The sequence below is a fragment of the Caretta caretta genome, chromosome 6 (genome assembly GCF_965140235.1).
Source record: "Caretta caretta isolate rCarCar2 chromosome 6, rCarCar1.hap1, whole genome shotgun sequence".
Classification (NCBI taxonomy): Eukaryota; Metazoa; Chordata; order Testudines; family Cheloniidae; genus Caretta; species Caretta caretta.
The window spans coordinates 34,321,714-34,341,210 of record NC_134211.1 but is presented as its reverse complement, the minus strand read 5'-3'; the positions used below and the strand labels follow the sequence as shown (position 1 = coordinate 34,341,210).

General features: G+C 37.7%; 1 protein-coding gene across 1 annotated transcript in view; it reads right to left on the bottom strand.

The window, feature by feature from the left end:
- Positions 1-19,497, bottom strand: part of CTR9 (CTR9 component of Paf1/RNA polymerase II complex) — a 29,310-nt gene that overhangs the window by 3,782 nt on the left and 6,031 nt on the right. The window contains exons 5-20 of the mRNA XM_048855231.2: positions 18,887-18,976; positions 15,764-15,912; positions 13,272-13,379; positions 12,643-12,750; positions 12,261-12,497; positions 11,109-11,198; positions 10,860-10,988; positions 10,548-10,731; positions 10,005-10,093; positions 9,549-9,734; positions 9,285-9,372; positions 8,881-9,029; positions 5,681-5,797; positions 5,338-5,483; positions 1,888-1,959; positions 212-347 (exon numbers count right to left, since the gene is read on the bottom strand). Of these exons, the coding sequence (XP_048711188.1) occupies positions 212-347; positions 1,888-1,959; positions 5,338-5,483; positions 5,681-5,797; positions 8,881-9,029; positions 9,285-9,372; positions 9,549-9,734; positions 10,005-10,093; positions 10,548-10,731; positions 10,860-10,988; positions 11,109-11,198; positions 12,261-12,497; positions 12,643-12,750; positions 13,272-13,379; positions 15,764-15,912; positions 18,887-18,976 (2,078 nt within the window). The remainder of the gene's footprint in view (positions 1-211; positions 348-1,887; positions 1,960-5,337; positions 5,484-5,680; positions 5,798-8,880; positions 9,030-9,284; positions 9,373-9,548; positions 9,735-10,004; positions 10,094-10,547; positions 10,732-10,859; positions 10,989-11,108; positions 11,199-12,260; positions 12,498-12,642; positions 12,751-13,271; positions 13,380-15,763; positions 15,913-18,886; positions 18,977-19,497) is intronic.

The window sequence follows — 19,497 nt, the reverse complement described above, 5'->3', positions numbered from 1 at the left end:
CTCATCCTTCCCCAAAGCCTGAATGAACGGGCTCTGTAGAGGAAACCATTTCACTCCTTTTTACATACCCATACATTTTCAGCCCCCTCTCTGTTAAGTGCTCATTTACTCCCTGAACAGTTTCTAGGTATCAACACACAGCTATGGTGGCAAGGATACCCATTTAAAAAAACCACACACACACACACAGAGTACTACAGGGAATATAAACCTGTTCTTTAAGCAGTTTTTGGCGGAGCAACTCCTTTTCTTGCTCTTGCTTGGCACGCAGTTCTCTCTCTTCTTCATCCTGCTTGCGTGCACGAGCCACATGATATTGAGCTTGACTCAGTAAATCAGAGCATTGCCTATAACATTCAATGTTTTCAATTAAAGGAAAGTAAGTTTCTAGGCACATCGTACATGCTAGAAGGAGAAACAGTTATAAAAAGAACACATCACAATACTAAAGTTGTGCGTACCACTGAACAAAATACAAGCGATCTGAAGTAACATAACTGAAGTGTTTAAATAATTCTATACACAACATAATTATTTGTCCTTTTAAAATCCATTACAGTGATATGACTTTTACTTCAGTTTATTCATTCATCCATTTTCTGAGACATATGGATTTTCTAGCTAGCTTTTTTAATTTAAGCCTGAAGAACATGTTTCCACACAGAATGCTACTCAAAGCTGTCTTATTTGTTAAAAAGTTTAGCTACTTCGGTAAGAAAAAATCCTTAACATAAAGAGGAAGAGAGTCTTAAACTCTCAGCTGTGCAGCTCCACAAATACCCCTTACAAAAGCACCTTGTATTTAAACAGCTGTAATTAATTAACCTAATCCAAAAATATAGTGAGAAGCTAAGACTATGTTCAGGGCCCAGATTTTTTAACTGATTTAGGACTAAATCTCAGTCAACATGATTTAGGCACATTAGAGCCTAAATTCCATCAACTGTTAATGGGATTTAGGCTCTCAGTGCCCTAAATCACATTTGAAAATGAGATTTAGGCTCCTAACTAAATCAGATATGGCAACGCTGAATGCAGCCCTGTCTAAATGCCTTTAAAAATCTGGGCCTAAGTGCTCAAACATCAGGAAATAAAGTAGGAAGTGGTCTCAGTTCAACCCCCTGTAAGCTAATGTTCATTATGAAGTTACCTTTAATATTATGTTCACAAATAATTTCTCAAATACAATGCAAAATATTTTTCTGCCCACAATTTTAGACATACCTGTAACTTACATTGGTACTGCAGTCTGCACATGACAATTTGTGAAAAGCCTGAATTTGTAAGATGTACAATGAATAAAGCTCAGTTTTTCAATGTGCACCTTCAAGATATATGTTTACTGCACACCTAAGCTAGATGTACTCATATGCACAGTACTATATTATTTAACTTGGAGCACTGGTAAAAACAGCTAAGAAACTGCATCCAAAGTACTGTGATTGCATGAACTCATTTTGAAGTCCCAACTACGCTTCAAATAACTGGTTTCACTAAAGCACTCAATCTTCTCAGTGAAAGCTAGTTAGCTGCCAGATTTCATCTTTCTGATCCCAAGCCCCCTTAAAAAAGAAAAAAGGGCAAAGAAATTATTTTTAAGGGGAAAAATGTTTGCCATTAAAAAAACCCACAACTCATTTTCACAATGTTTTGCTCAACCTTACAAATAAATATTCCACCAGAGGGCAGACACCAGGCCTGGAGCGTTCTAGCCTCTCAGCAGTAAATTTTGGAAAATTATGAGCAACTGAAAAAATGGAATTCTGATGGAAATGCTCACAGCGCCTTATCTATAGTTATCACTATTCCCCCATGATAACAAACCGACAACTGAGTTTAGTTCTGGAAAATACTGTTTTAATCAGAAAAAAAAGGAGTAATTTTTACCTGGCTTCAGTAGCAGCAAGAGCCAAATCAAATCTCATTTTATCTCCTACTTTACTTAAATAACTGAAGTATCTGGAGGGAAAATGAAAAACAAAAGCAGATTGATATAGTGACATTTCACCTTATATTCCCCGTTTTGTTTTACTTTAACACTCACCTAAACCAAAGGCGAACGTGTCACTGCAAAATTTCACAATACTACCGATATGACACGCAGGTTTCTATATCTGTACACTGTGCTTGGGCCTTCTAGTACAAAAGAAGGCTACTACATTGACATTTAAGTCTGATATCCCTAAAATAAACATTCTTAAAATGATCACTACAATTATTATTGCTCTTTTCCACCTTTAATCCAAAAAGTTCATAAAACACTTTACAGGCTTTCTGTAGGGATTGAGTCACTCAGCATGTAGGAATGTTTGAAGTGGAACATGGCAGTCTTATAATGCTGCTGACACTTTCAAATTGTTTACAATAAGTATGAAAAAAAGAAACTTCACCAAATTGAAACTACTGGGAAAATGTAGGTAAATAGAAATTTGGCTGTGATAACTCAGGTGAACACCCTAACTATTGCGAAAAAATGAGATAGCATCTTTTCAGCACTGTTGACTTGGTTCTATTCTGTTTTAAAGTACTCAAACAGAACCACATCTAACAATCAAGTCTTAGATCTTCTTAATTTAAAAATTAATTCTTAGAATTCCTGTTACTAGAGGGTCAAATCCAAATTCTCCATTTGCTTCTATACTGGAGGCAGGCCTAGTTTCTAGACACAGCTGTCCTATGTACTGTAATTCTCACACAGCAAGAAACTGAAGTCTCAGAAATAAAGAGCTCTGTTGGAGACTGCCTTGAAAATCATCTCCTCTCCTCCGTTACAGATCAGTCTTGCCTTAGCTTTCCCAGGAACCTCAGTATCTGCTTCTGCTGCACCTGCCTAACCCAGTCCTGCTACGCTGCCATTTGTAGCCTCTGGTGAGGACAGCAAAAGACTCCGGAGGGAGTCTTTGAAACCCTGCTCCACCGGTGCCTGACTACGTATGTTGTTGGACTAGTCACACTTATGTGTTTTCCATTCTACTTCGGACTGTGGTAACCATTGAAACTGCAGTGAGAAAGGGAGGAAATAGAAAAAATATTTTTTCCTGCTAGAACTCTGCCCTGGCCAAATTTACATTTTCTCGACAGAAGCACGGATCTCAGAAGATGCAGGAACACAGGTAAGCAAGGATAGATCCAGAGACCTTTAGAGGCTTTGAGGTCTATAGGTATAGCTTCTGGAAGGCATGCAATAGAGACTTTCCAACCCCCTCAAAAGTAACTTCTCAATCTGCAAGCAAGGATTTGTCTAGGTTTACTTGGTCCTGCCTCAGCATAGAGGGCTGGGCTAACCTTCATGACTTGGGAGGTCCCTTCCAGCCCTACCTTTCTATGACTGAAAGGATTTCTATAGTAGAACTTTTTTTCCTGTGCTAGACTGACCTAGCATTCTACTGCAAAGAAAAAAACAACAACTTTTTTCATATGAGATACAAGATTCAGATTCCACCCTCAAGTTTATCCTGACAGACATTCAGCAGAAAAAGTGAAATGTGTTGGAACTCTGAATTCCCCCAGTCTGGGGCATCAACTTCACTTAAAAAAAAAAAATCTGGCTGTAATACTTTAGTGAGTACAACTCAAGCAGGATAATTTAAATTCCACACCAATTCTGACAAAACTCAGTCATGTAATGCAAGCCATTTTCCTCAAGACAAGAGATTACAGACTTCTCTTACAGGATTTCTAAATGGAAATTTGTTTAACTAGATTTTTGTATTACAGCAGACAGTACAATTTTGAAGTGATTGCTTGTAGAAATAAAAGGGCTTTGTTTTTGTTTTTTAATTTGTGAGCAAAATAATTAGAAGCCTTTATCCTGAGGAAGTGTTTTGGTCAATACAAGGAGCACGATATTTCTGGGCATGAATGAGGAAATAGGGCAAAAGGGCTCAGACAAAGCAAGTTCCTGCTATAACATAAGTCTGAAAAGAAACACCTACTAGGCAACTTTGTCTCGCATTTCAGAGTTGTGCTTAAGTATATAAAGCAAGTGACAGCAACATCAGCCTGGATGCACAGGCTGTTTTTGGAAGTATATCAGAATCCCTCATGCCAATATGACTGGCTGACCTTCCTCCAGTTGGTCTGACTCGGCAAACTGGATAGCAATTGATTAGTAACTATGAATGAGATTAGAATTAGAGATGTCAAGTGGCAAAACGAAGCCAGGACTAGTAAAAAAGTACTCAATTTGTAACATTGGTCGATACCTGTAACCAAATCGCTCTGCTAAACCTAGGGTTGGGAGTTCAATCCTTGAGGGGGCCATTTAGGGATCTGGGGCAAAAATTGGGATTGGTCCTGCTTTGAGCAGGGGGTTGGACTAGATGATCTCCTGAGGTCCCTTCCAACCCTGATATTCTGTGATTCTATGATCTACACAAGCTTCAGTTACAGAAGTGAGAACAAGTCACTCTGATAGGTATACAGCTTAAGAGTGAAGAATCGCACTGTGGTTTGTTCAAGCAAACAAAAAAGTAACAAAGTTTGCCTGCCACACAGTGTTTTGGAATTTAAAGGTAAACTACTTCTTGAGATCTGTGACTGAAGTAGGTTGGCAGGTAACCAGGATATAAAACAAATGACTTCAAGATTTTACAACCAAAGTCTGCATCAGGAAAGTGGGCAGGAAGAAAAGAAAGCTATGGAAGGCCAGCATTAATTACCAAGGGACAGAAATAAGCCTTAATTTCTATGGTACATTCAACTCAATATGCTCACAAGTGCTGACAGTTTGATTAATCTAATTACACTCAGTTCTCTTTATAAAAAAATAGTTTGTAAAATAACTCGAAGTCTGATTAATTAAGAGACCTTGAACAAACTCATGAAATGGCTCTAAAGCTGGTAGTTTTTTTTATTTTCACAATTTCTGTGAATAAGTATTTATTCATTTTCAGTTAGTGAATAGCAGTTTGATGGATTTCCTCGCCCCCTTCAATTGTGATCTTCTCCCACCAGAATGAATTACATAAGGCAGAGACAGCAAAAACAGAACTTCTTTGGAGATTAACTCATTAGCTTATCAGGACATAGGACACCAAAACAAAGAAAACTGGATTTGGAGCAAAGATTGGCAGGGCTCCATTTTTTTCAAGCTTAAGCTCTCTATATCTAATGTTTTTCCACTAGGAATGTTGAGAGATGTATCTTTTTAAAAAAAAACAAAACAAAAAACTCAAGATTTTTACAGAAGACACTTTCACTCATACCAAAATTGGAATTTTAGATCCACATTGAGTATTTTCTAGAAGAAAGTATTTTCTTTAATGACAGCTAGGTAAAACATACTACAGCAATTAAAAAGGGGGCATAAAACCTTTGTTACTGCATAATTGTTACCTGTGGGCTAACTCCAGTTCTTTCACAGCATTTAGTACTTCCTTCAGGTTACTTTTTTCATCTTTCAGGACAGAGGTGGCTAGCCTCTGTAGCACTAGTGCCACATTAAACATAAGGACTGTATCACTGGGTGCTACATGTCTAGCCTGTGAATGAAATGGACATCTTTTAAATCACAGAAGTTATCAATGACATATGGATGGTAATCAATTATTTCAACCCCAGACTATAGTATTTAAAGAGACGTACAAATAAATGTACATTAATAACCCAAGGATATGAAACACCATGTACTAAAGAATAAAATTACTTTAAAAACTGCAATATACATACATATTTTTACCTTCAGCAAAGTCTGTTTGCATTCCTGTAATTTGCCACATTTGAAGAGTGCTCGGGCCAAGTACAACAATACTTCAGTATTCTGATGCTTATAGAACTTTCTGAGGCAGTTTTCATACTGAAATGCAGAGATCAAATTTGTGGCACCTTAGAGACTAACCAATTTATTTGAGCATGAGCTTTCGTGAGCTACAGCTCACTTCATCAGATGCATACCGTGGAAACTGCAGCAGACTTTATATATACACAGAGAATATGAAACAATACCTCCTCCCACCCCACTGTCCTGCTGGTAATAGCTTATCTAAAGTGATCATCAGGTGGGCCATTTCCAGCACAAATCCAGGTTTTCTCACCCTCCACCCCCCCACACAAATTCACTCTCCTGCTGGTGCTAGCCCATCCAAAGTGACAACTCTTTACATAATCAAGTACTCCTTTTCTTTTTGGAGTTTTAAGAACTCTTGTAGCAGTTTTGCCTTGCAGACTAGTCCAAGTAACTTGGGTTCTATTCATGAAATATATTTACTTCATGGATTTTTTTTTTGGGGGGGGGGGAATAATTACACTGTGTTGTATGGCTCTCTTCCACTTTATTGTATACCATTCTGAGTTCCCAGTTATTGTAAAAACTCGTAGGTCCCTCAGGACTCCTGCAAGTCCTTAGCTTAATACAACAGGATCCTATGCATTTTGGAATGGACAACATTGTAAGCACGTACCATTCGTTTACAGCAGTGGTTCTCTGGAGGTATACAGAGATCTTCCGGGTGTACATCAACCCATCTAGATATTTGCTTGGTTTTACAACAGGCTACATAAAAAGCACTAGTAAAGTGAGTACTAACTAAAATTTCATACAATGGCTTGTTTTATACTGCTCTATATACTATATGCCGAAATGTAAGTACAGTATTTATATTCCAATAATTTTATTTTATGGTAAAAATGAGAAAGTAAGCAATTTTCCAGTAATAGTGTGCTGTGACACTTTTGTATTTTTACATCTGACTTTGTAAGCAAGTAGTTTTTAAGTGAGGTGAAACTTAGGGTACACAACAAATCAGAATCCTGAAAGGGGTACAGTAGTCTGGAAAGGTTGAGAATCACTGATTTACAGTAACCAAGGTAGGGGTACAAATTGTGCAAGAAAAAGAATTGTTGTAATAAGCATGTTTATTTAAATTATGAAATTTGAAATTTCCATTTTCTCTCTATTCATGTGTATGTATTGCTACCATAACCTGAAATATATTCGATGTACCTCTTTCACCCCATCCCCTTCACTATAATTTCTGAGGAAAAAGAATAGTCAGTTTTAATAAATACCTATCAAGTTAGTTCTATCCAGCTAACTCAATATTCTTTGAGTCAGTAACTTATCTAAGTGTTGCTGAAGTGTAATGCAGGTACAATCAGCCTACAACTGGGCTTCATGCTGTGTTTAGGGTTTTATTCTCAGTTTCCACTGGTCATTACCACCCTTTCTTGATCTAGTGGCAGGCTGTCACATAACATGCCGTTTCTCTTTTTCCCCCTGCATCCAAAAGTTATGCAGTTTTTCCTTGCTGTTTTTTTTTTTTTATTGAGAAGCCTTGCATCATTTCTGATAATTTATGGGAAAATCATTTGATTTGAACTTCCTCACATTTCAAACACTGGAGTAGAAAGTGTCTCAATCTCTATTAAATTGGCAGGAAGCACTACCCTCTGGGGTTGGACTGTGCTTTGTCTCCCAATTTCCTCTTGTAGTTTATGGCCAAGGATTCTATATTTGGTGAGAAAGCTACCTTAGCTTTTCAATTTTCTGTAGAGAGTCAGCTACTGCAATAATTTTGTGGCTGTAGTAGTCTAAGTTGTTATATTTGATTTGTTCTTCCATATATGCCAATACTGGTGCTCTCTTAGCGTGTTGTTCATTTTTAGTTCTGGGTGGAATTGTTTGTGTTGGCAAGCCCACAGAGGATAATGCACTTCTATTTGGGTACGATCTTTTGATCTCCCTATGCTTTGCAGTGGAGGAACTTTTTGCTGTGCTGCTCTTAAGTTTAGCGTTCTTTTCTGCATATCAGAAAGATATGGGTAAGTGACCCCCCCAGTTTGTCCCTGGAGTTCTAGTGCTCGTAAAATATCTGCAAAAATGTTGAAGTAAAGTTTCTATTAAGATTTTTGTCCCAAACAGTGCAATTGGCTGTTACAATAGGCTTGCAACTTCACTTTCATATTGTATAATTTGACTCCTATTGCTATCAAATAGTTATATCAGTAGTTTCAATGGAGGATTGTATTTAGTAGGTTTTTTATGGCATTATCTATGAAACCATATGGCATCGCTGTTTCTTGTAATGCTTTTGTAGCCATTCTGAAGCTCCTGGGTGTGTTTACTCTAAGGCCCACGTACACACAATTTAAGGAGGGTTCTATTTCCATGTCTCTAATAATGTTTTAGTTTGTTTTGAGCTTTTCTCCAAAATGTCAGTTGAGTTTTGCTTGTTTTTGTTATTTTAAGTTTGACTTGTAGGGCACATGTTTTAGAGTAGCAGTTTTCTAGTGGATGGATGTTTCTTTGGAAACAATTTTGTATAGGCCATAGTTTACCGGATCCCCAGTTTACAATAGGCATTTTATCTCTTAATTATTTAGTATGATTTTTGGGTTTGTGGATTCGGCCAAAAGAGTTGGTAGGATCAACTGTGTGTGTGTTGAAAGGGGGGTGATGAAATTATAAAAGTTTTCTTGATAGTTTTGAAAGTGTGTGTTATATACATGTTAGTAGTCACATTCTGGGCCATGATTATAAAACTGTGCCATGAAGGAAAGACCGCAAACTGTACTTATCTACTTCAGTAATGTTCTCTTATAAATGACATTAAGTGACTGTTGACTGAACTACACACAATCAAAAATGCCTCCTAGTAGAACAAAAGCTCTTATTTATATCTTAACTCTACTTAGGACAGCATAGAAGATAAAATGTACAAGTTGATAGATCCTTTGTTACTCTTGTCCACAGTTGGCAGTTCACGTCTAAATCTAGACATAGCCTGGCCGCTAAAAGGACTTCTATTCTATTTTGAATAGGACCATAATTTGTTAAAACAGAATATTATTCACAATATCTGAAGCTGCCAGCAACGACCTCTAGCTATTCCTTTGCTACCTCATTTCAATATTTTAAATGGTTCAGCTTATAGAGGTTACCATCTGCACAGCACTGATGTACTGCTTCTGTTCTACGTAGATGTGCGCCAAATTCAGCCACACATCACTGATATCTGCTGTTGCCTCTCTCACTTGGGCAAAAACATCACGAGCCTCACGGAAATATCCTTTGTGTGCCAATACAGCTCCTAAAGGGAAAGTTAAACGTACAGTGTAAGCTTCCAGGTTTAAATACTATCAAAGTTCCCAGAATGTTAACAGAAAATTGAGACTATTAACTGCATGATATAGCAAGACATTCCTCCTGAGATCAGTAATGTATAGCCCCTGAAAAAAAAAACAAAAATGATGCTTGAAATGCTCTGTAGATTATATACTAAAAGAGCTAAATCTAAGAACCACCACTGGTAAACTACTAAAGGGAATTCAGGTGTAATAATCACCTATGCCATTAGCAGCATACAAATTCTTTGGATCATTTCTAAGTACTTGCTTGTAGATTGCTAGTGCACGATCTTGATGACGCTTTTCCTACAAACATGAGTAAGAAAAAGATCAATCAATCATTCATTCATCTGTTTGGTGACGCAGTGCACCTAATATTTTTACAGCTGATGAACTTGCCATACATACAACATAAAATACTTCCGCCAGGGAGGTCAAAGGTTAATGGCATACCAATGCACTTCAACAGGTGTGAAATTTACCTTCTCTCTATCCCTGGTGGGCTGATGCAAAGTTTGCAACCAGACATTACCAAGAGCCAGCATGGAGTAAGTGTCATTTTGCGTGGATGGTTGTTTCAATATCCTTTCAAATTTCTTCTGTCCTGGACCCCATTCTTGTTTAGCCAAGTGAAGATTACCAATTAAAGACCAAGCATCTGGATGGTCCTGAAACAAACTCCATTGTAAGTAACTTAAGGACTGTTTTCACTTATCTGTGCTAGACATCTAAATACAAGCCTTAATCATTGTATTATTACACATGTATTATATGGAAATAAATTACATTTTTATATACAGAAAACAGAGCAGAGGAAGTTAACTAAAAGAAAGGACTACTTTGGATACCTTGCATATATTCATTAAAAAAAGACAGGAATCCAGCGAATCTCATTTGAAATTTTTGTTCTAAATTAAATATTTAAGAGTCTCACTAACCTGATTTATCTGAAGTGCTTCTTTAAACCAATCAGAAGCCTCATAAAAATTGCCTTTATCTCTAGCCATAGCTCCTAAGCGCAAATAGCCTAAAAACAGAAAATGATTTTACATAATCCGCTCAAACAGAATAAATTAGGCCAGGCAAGGATTTCACAAACTGTCTTTTTCCTGATATGTTTAGGATATCAAGCACCTAAAGATATTCTATATTTGTATTTCTATATATGGACACACACATGATTTTTATTTAAATGCTGGAGAATATCTTTTGAGTTGGAAAGCTTATGCTATCTCTGACTATATCTTTGTAAGTGTTAATTAAAATGGTTAAAATTTGAAAGCAATTTGATTTGACTTATGATCTATGCACCGAATAGAAGAAAGGAGGATACATCAGTAAAACAAGACAAATTGCTCAGCCTCCTGAAGTCTGTTATAAAACAAAAATCTCAAACAATACAAAGGGGCAGATGAGGGCCTCAAAACAAAAATCTTTTAGTTTGAAGAGGATTATTGAACCAAAATAGAAGAATTTCTTACAGTCAACATAGTTAGGATGTTCCCTTAATATGTTTTTATATAGCTTTTCTGCTTCATGGAATTCACACATTGCCTCATATAGTCTGGCAAGATTATAAGATGTTGTTACTGAGATAGCATTGTAGTAATGCTCATCATGTTCAGCTTCTGCCTTAGCACGATCCAGAGATGCCAAAAAGTATTTCTAAGGACAAAATAAAAAGAGAGCAAGGAGAGAGGAACAGAATGCTTAGATGATTAAATAATTTAAACTCAGATTTGGATAATTTCTTAAAATTAGGTTATTTAAAAAGTAGTAATGTGGTTTAGTACCTTTGCTTCACCTAGGTTTCCAAGCCTAAAATGGAGAGCACCCACATTATTCAAAATCTCTGGTGGGACATCAGCCTGCACTTTCTCCTGAAGGATGCGTGTTGCTGTTCCATAGGCTGAGAGGGCACCCTGTGCAATTGTAAGATTGAAAATGTGGGAAGGAAGTAGCGGGATGAGTTCCATGCATCACTTTGTAACTTAAACCAAGTGTATGTATTATACAATGTCTCCATTTTACAGCATTAATACCTGTATGTCAGTCTGCTCAAGGATTTGCGCTAGTTCAATCCACGCTTCTACGTCATCTGGATACTGTTCTGTGACTTTCTTCAAGTGACCCTGAGAAAAAAAACAAACATTACTTATGCACTCAAAAGAAAAATATAAACTGTCAAAAAAGGTAGCAGATTTTGTTTTTCTACTTGTTTAGGCTTGAAAGCAGAAACATCTCTTCTGTAAAGATATAAAACCTCAAATGTACGCATATGACTGACCACGTCAGGCAACAAAGCCAACCTAGTTCATCATCACTTAACTCAACAACATGTATTCCGCACCCCACCCCATTTAGTAAGATATGGGGGAAGCCTTTAGGGTTCTAAATATTCAGGAAGAATACAAACTTCTTCAAAACTACCACATTCAAATAATTGAGAAATTAGACTGATTTGCCATGAAACTTATTTTTAGATCAGTCCCGATGTTATGCTCGTTGGTGTTCATTAAAGCTCAGCTCTGGGAAACGTCTGTGCTCCCTACCAAAAGGGGGGTCTGTTATGATAGAGGTATTATATACTGTTAAATTACTGATCAGTAAACGAAACCATGTTACCACACTGCCATTCAAAATTTGAGGGAAAAGCAGTGCTGAGTAAATACAAAGAAAATCAGTACGAAGAGATCTAAGCAGCAGAAAGAATAAACAGACAAATTTTTTAAAAAATGTTGTACTAGTATGTGACAATGTCCTTTTAGAATGTTAAAGTGGGAGGATAAGAACATTCCCAGAAATGTGATAGTCAAGTTGTCATTTACAGGCAAATCACCTTTTTTGTGCAGAGGAAAAAAAGTGTTTTTCCATATGCAACAGAAAGCAGAATGGTTTTGTTAGCTTTGGTTAACAGGTCTCCTAGTGTGGTCCCACTTTTGTTCAGATGGCATTACCTTCTCTGCAGTTAATAACATCTGCCATTCAGAAAAGTGATTGACCTACTATCACACCCCACTTCTATTTTCACAGCAAAGTAAACCTGATTTTTAGCGATATCATAACTCAGATTTTCAGGGACAAATTTTTCCCTTGGATGCATGAATGAAGTATCAGCTGGAGTGACATACATTCAAGGTCATCAAACAGGTAACATGGAGATCCAAATTCAGCAAATAAATATTTGAACATACTTTTGCAATATCTCGTTTGTCTTGGTCTTCTGAAGCAGCATAAAGAGATCCAAGGATTTTCATCGTCTCATAATTGTTAGGGTAGGCTTTCAAAACTTTTTCAAAGCATTGTGATGCATTCTCTTTGTCCCCCCGATAAATGTACATTTGACCCAATCCAAAAAATGGTAATACAAAAGAGGATGAGGCAAACTGTGTGGCTTGGTAGTAGTACTGGAAAGCTTGGTCATAATCTTCCTAATTTAAAAGAAACAAGGAGAAAAAAAAGCAGATGGATTATTTTCTTAGAGTTTTGTTTAGTTTTTTAAAGATGTTGAATACATTTGAATATTACAACATTCTGAATGTAATCTAGAAGAGGATTTTTAAAAATTCATTCTACCTGTACATGAAAAGACCGGGCCAGCTGGTAGCAACTCTCTGCCTGCATAGCTTCAACTTCTGTATTATGGAAAGCATGGAGAGCCAAGTGCTGGACTTTACCATAATCCTGAAAGATGAAAATAAAACTCACTTTGAAAAATCCCAACCCATTTACAGTCAAGTGTATACATTTCTGAAACATCAGGCCTGGACTGATTAATGCAGACAAACATAAGCAGTAGCATTTGGTAAGTTAACATCAGTAGATTTAGTTTTACAACGTACTGTTCTTTTCTCTACACCCCAGTTTTAAAAGTAGCAGAAAAGAAATGTTTTCAGGAAACGTAGGTAGGTTTAAATTAAGAAAAAAGTGTGCGCTCTTTCTTGGCAGTTTTGAGAAAAAAACAAGGGATTTAAAAGCTGAAATTTTACATTTGTCTACCTATATTAAAAAAATTTACTTTTACCCTTTGGCCTTATGAAAGTCACACGATGGGTAAAACTTATTCTTTTAACAGCTGTACTTTAATACCTTTCAAAATGCAGGATTTAAAATGATTTTTGGAAGCCAGAAGCAGTAATGAGTTTGACACTGGAGCGGTTACTGTTCAGAAAGTTACGGAATTTTCCATTCATGTATTTTCTTACCTTTTTGAAGAAGAAGTGATTAGCCAAGTGGTTCAGCACCATTGGGTTACTGGGATCAATTGTGTAAGCTCTAGAAAGGAGTTGAACACCATTTTTGATAGAATCAGCCTAAATGAAATAATAGATATTAGCACTATATTTCAACATATTTCCTCAATATAACATCTTCAGAGCTATTCTTCTCACAAGTCCCAGGAACTGTGGCTCAGAAGAGCCTTCCCATTGATGGCAAGCAGCAGCATCAGGACAATCCAACCAGAACCTCTTTACTCCCCCCAGATTCACAACAGAGAGTACCCCTTTGACAGGGCACCAAGGCCTTTCATGGGTGGTGGAAAGAGGACCAGGACTTCCTGAGGTGGAGATATTTTCCATCTGTTGTTTGCCCCTACCTCCTCCTCACAGATCTTCTCATGGCTGGACTTCCTCTGCCCGCTATGGTACCTTCCCTCACACTCAACTCCCTTGTTCCTATTTACCGACCCACCCACCACCAACATTCCCTTTCACCTCCACTCTGGCCACAACTACTAAAAGAGGAAACACCATGTGTGCTCATCCTCACCTTGATTATTTTGCTAATATGTTGTATCCCTTTCCCCACCCTATACATTTTTCTCTCTAACGCGCAAGCTCTGGCCATGTGTTCCTATGCCTTTGTGCAGCAACTAGCACACTGGAGCTCCAATCTCAACTAGGGACTTTGAGCACTACTACACTACAAAATATTCGATAAGCATTTGCTTTTTATAATCTGCCTTTTAAAAAATGAACATGAAATCATTCCCTTCCAAAGGGATCTCTTAATTTGCAATAATTTAGTTTTCCCGAGTACAAACCCAAACTTTACTGCAAGTCAGAACCTATGACAAGTACAGTAACTTGCAAGCTGGCACAAATGTGAAATTGTCACAGGGAAGAAATCTTCTCTCTAATTCTATTTTCTGCTTTGCCATTGACTCAATGTGTAATTTCTGGCAACTCATTTAGCATCTACATCTCAGTTTATCCATCATAAAAAGGGTAAAATACCTAACAAAGGATTAATTAATGTTCATGAAGTGCTTTCAGACAATCAGATGGAAGGTGCAATAGAAGTGAAAGTGTTTTACAGTCCAAAAATACATTGGTCCCTTCCAAAGCTATCATAGCAATATCCCTGTGAATTTAGTTTAATGAATCATTTATGATCTCAGGTTTTAGAACTTTTTGGTTTGGTTCTATAATTTTAACAGTGTAAATTCTCTCATTTCCATATATGTTTGTTTATACTGTAGATAAAGTTAAACATGCAAGTGCAGGTTTGAACGGATGCAAAAGGAAAATCCATACAGAAATAGAATTAGTATTTGTATTTTCAATGCACTCTACGAGGCTACATCTTGATTTATATGAAAGCTAGAAACAATGCAGAAGGTGATCACCTGTTTGGTAAGTAGGGTGTCCAATAGAGAGCAAGGCCTGGTCTACACTCAAAAAGTTCTATTGGCATAATTATGTTGGCAAAGGGTGTAATTTTTACTGATGCTGTTATTTGGGTAAAAGCCCTTGTGTAGATGCACGTATACCACTTTAGCTCATTTTGCTTCGCCAAAATGGAATAACCAGTACATGCAGTTATACCAGTGTAAAGGTGCATCAACACAGGAGGGTTTTGCCAGTGTGATTAAAGTGGCAAACCTTTTAATGTGGACAAGGTCCATGTGACACCTGTGCTCCTGACTGGTTACATGAGAACTTCAGACAGACGTTCAGGTGTTGGTTTGGACTTATGAAGTCTGAATGGCCTGGGATCAGGCCACCTGAGAGACTGCCTTTCTTACCAAGACACTCTGCTACAACTGCAATCAGTGGAGACACTGACAGTAGATTACTCCTTGATACAATGATGAGGGGGCTACTGGTATAGCATTCTCCCTGAAGTGCCCTTCTACACCAGACCAGTTTTACTTGAGATTTGCAGACTTTCAGAGGTTGCTAAAGGACTTGTTTTTAATGCCCAGCCTTTGAAGAGGGTAAGGGAAGAATGCAGCACTGGCCAATGTGTTGCAGTGTTATCTGTATTTGGAGGTGCTGCTTATTGAAAGTGGTGAACTGATTAAAGTTCCAGAATTAAGAACAAACTTCAAACCATTAGAAATGTACTCAGACCACGTACATGGGCACAGTTTATTATTCTATGTAAAATATATTTTACACACACATTTAACACACCGCTATAGTTTTTAATTCATATCACTTAGTGTACATATCACTTATCAAACACAGGCGGCTCTAAGAAGTACACGAGAGATTAGCATTATTTAATTTGCACTCATCATAACTATTCAGAATTGCAATACCATCAACATCAGTGATGTTGATTAAAGTGATTCAGTGATATATAGATATATAAAATTAAAAAAAAAATAATTTCAGACTGCTGTGAGGCTCATTGTTTAACTAGAAACCCAATACAGCACTTCACATTCTCCCCATCCCATCACACCCACCTCTTTGTTATTGAGTTCTAGAACAGCCAATCCAACCAAAGCCCCTACACATTTCGAATTGAGCTCCAGAGCCCTGCTGAATGCCAGACGAGCTTTTTCCAACTTGTTCAGTTTCACGAAGCAATGGCCCATGCCTAATCGAACCTCAGCTAGAAAACAAAAGCAAGTCATTCAGAATGTCAAAAATCAAAACTTTTTACATGTATGTTTTTTACTTTAGACAGTGAACTGATACAGGATTGATATCTTTATTACTTGATTCACACTGTATTTAGAGACGGTTATAAACAAGGCCCTGTGCTCAGTGGCAAACCGGACATTAATAGTGTGGTAAGGCCCCTGATTTCTATTATTTTACAGTGGAGCAGGCTTATACTTCTGAAGTAGTTTCAGATAATTTTTTTAATTAAATGAAATATGAAAGATTAAGCATAAATGTTCCATTGACTGCACTAATATCACTTTTAATCTATTCCTAATAATTTAATTTTCAGTGTGGTGCAGAATGACATTTAGAATGAACAGTATTACAGAACTGTCAGTCAGGAAAGCTGGAGGTTTGATCAGCTAGAAAGGGGATAGTTTTGGTACCTCGGCAAGGGTATGAGATGGTTTGGGATTGTGGGATAAGCAATTAAGCTAGGTGTTTCTTCTAAAATGAAGAGCAGTGAAAGGGTTAACAAAGGCTGCTTAAATCATCATCCATTGATATCAAAGTTCTTACACTGTTCAACATCAAGGGAGCAGTTCACACTACAGACATAGTTTTAGGCTGTCTACAGATTCAGGAATAAACAGCCACATTTGTTTACATTAATTGCACATGTAGAAGTTTTCCTTGTAAGTAGTAGAAACTTTCTTAAAAAAAAGAAAAAAAACACACCACACAAAAAACCCAACTTCAATTTCTGAGCACAATTCTGCAGCAAGGAGTGGATTCTGAAGCTAATCCACAGCTAAAAAAAAAAATCACGGATTACACGTGGCCCTAATTATAACTCATGTTTAGGACAGAAAATGGCCAAGTAGTTTATGTAGGTGTACCCCACCTTTCAGTGTTTGATAACACTTATTCCTCTATTAAAGGAATGTGTGACACCCTCTTCAAGTACTTCCTTAATTTCTAAACACTGCACATATAACTTCTGCTGCCTCTGGTGGTTTCCGCAGAATTTTAGTAATAAAAATCCCATACGATACAAAAATATCTGATGAGCTGATGGTTCATTGTATCATTTGACACATCTTAGATAAATTTAACACATACATAATTTGTTTTGTTCAGAATTTTGTGATGTCTCCATTTACCTCTGTCTAACTTCATATTCAAAAAGCTTAGAGCTAGTTTCTGTAATCCTTTTTGGACAAGAGGATTGATTTGGACATCTCTTTGGTACTTTCTGTACTTCTTTAATGGCTTTTTAAAAATCTATTGGTCAGAAATGCATGAACTTGGCCTACTTAAGGTATGTCTACTCTTTGAACAGGAAGCATATTTCCTAGTTCAAGGAAATACCTGCACCGGCTCCCTGGAGCAAGTATACTAAAAATGGGGCGTAGTCACTTTGATGTGAGCCACTGGTCACCCTGAGTACATACTTGTCTGAGATGCTAGGCACATACTTGAGGTAGCTGGCCTCTCCCATTGGCATAGCTATGCTCTTTTTGATATGCTAGCTCAAATCATAGCCAGCGAGATTATGGCCAACACTCAGAAGATATCCACCCCAAACTTATTAATTTGATCCTCACCCAGACCAATTTTACATTCAACAACACACACTTCAACCAAACCATGGGAACAGACACTGGTAGTAGCATGGCTCCTCAATATGCCAGCCTTTTCATAGGACACCAAGCAGAAGAATTTCTGGACAAATGCACCATGAAACCAGTGATATATTGGAGATACATCAATGATATTTTCATCTTCAGGGCAAAGGACCTAGACTTCCTCACATTTCCACCACAACTTCAACCATCCCCACCCATCCATCCAACTCCCTCTAGAACACTCCCGCACCAGCATCAACTTCTTGGACACCAAAATCAGCTTCAACAATGGAACCCTACAGACAACTATACACAGTAAACCCACAGACTGCACTTATTTTCACAGATCCAGTAACCACCCCAAACACACCAAGAAATCTTATCTACAGCCAGGCACTCAAATTCTTCTCAGAGCATATTCTGTGATAAGTCTGGGATATACACTTTAGCATATTTAAGACTTGCTTCATCAAACAAGGACACTCCACCAGAGAAATACATCACATCATAGAACAGGTCACCCAAATACCCCAAAAGAACCTGCTTCAATACAGGAAAAAAAACCTCCTCCAACCACATACCTCTATTTATCACCTTCTACTCCACACTGAAACCCCTATGGGGTATCATAAAACAATCACAACCCATACTCAATGGAGACATCCTGAAAAAAAAATCTTTCCCAAGCCACCTCTTCTGGCCTTCAAACAACCCACCAATCTCACTATCAGAAGCAAGCTCCTCACAGACCAAAACACACGAGCTCAAGGTGACGCCAGACCCTACCACAACAACAGAGGCAAAACCTGTACACGTATCCACACTGCTATGATGACCAATACCCACCCACACCTTTCAAGATACATGGATCCTACACATGCCTATCACACGTGTATCTCATCCAGTGCACTAAATGCCCCAATAACGTGTTAACTAGTTATGCTAAACAATCTGTTCTGCATTATATTTAGCTGTGATACTGAGTACCTTTCTCAGACCTGAAGAAGAGCTCTGTGTAACTCCAAAGCTTGTCTCTTTCACCAACAGAAATTGGTTCAATAAAACAAAATTACCTCTCACCCACCTTGTCTCTCTAATATCCTGGGACCAACATGGCTACAACAATACGGCAGACATACTCTTAGTCATTTACTCAGTTAGCAGCTATTACAGAGCCAGCAGAAAGCAGATCTGTCCTACAAGAATAAGAATTTCATTTGTGACTGCATGGATTGGAAAAAAGGAATTATAATAAAGCCCATTTTCTAACTGCAGGAATTAAAAGGACCAGTTTTAGGTTTAAACAACTTAGTAAGATCGCTTCAGTAGCAAAGATTTTCTACGCCTTACCTGGACAACCTGGGTTGGTTCGTAGTGCTTTCTTGTAGTAGGCAAGGGCTCCTCTATAATCTTTCTTGTTGAATGAAATGCATGCTTTACCTGTTACAACAAGCAAGTTACAGAAGTTGCTATAGGTTTGCCATTCTGACTTTTTCCAATTGTTAGTGCCAGAATAAATGGAATTAGTAAAGACTTGCATGCTGTCAGGAACATTAATTTAATTATAACTGCTTTGTGTGTCCTGATGCCGAGCCTACAAGTGTCAAGTATCTCAGAAAATACAATTAATAAAGGGCAACAGCAAGCATAAACGTAAGGTTTTTAAATCATTTTAAAATAACTTTCATTTTCTTTTCTTGGTTAGGAAGTTTGGATGAAAATTGCCCTAAGCTTCACTCTAGAATACTGATTGAAGGTGTTACTGCTTGCTGACTCTTCACTACTGAAAGTGTTCTGACCACATTGAGAGAGCACAGCACCGCTAGTGTCAGCAGGAAAAGACTGGTAAGTAAGGTGGACTGTCCTAGGTGACTGGTCCCTTTTAGAGTAAAGGGTCTGCCCCACCTGTGCCTCACTCAGCTCTCCTCCCCAAATGTGACAAATCAGGTAGGTCATGTGAC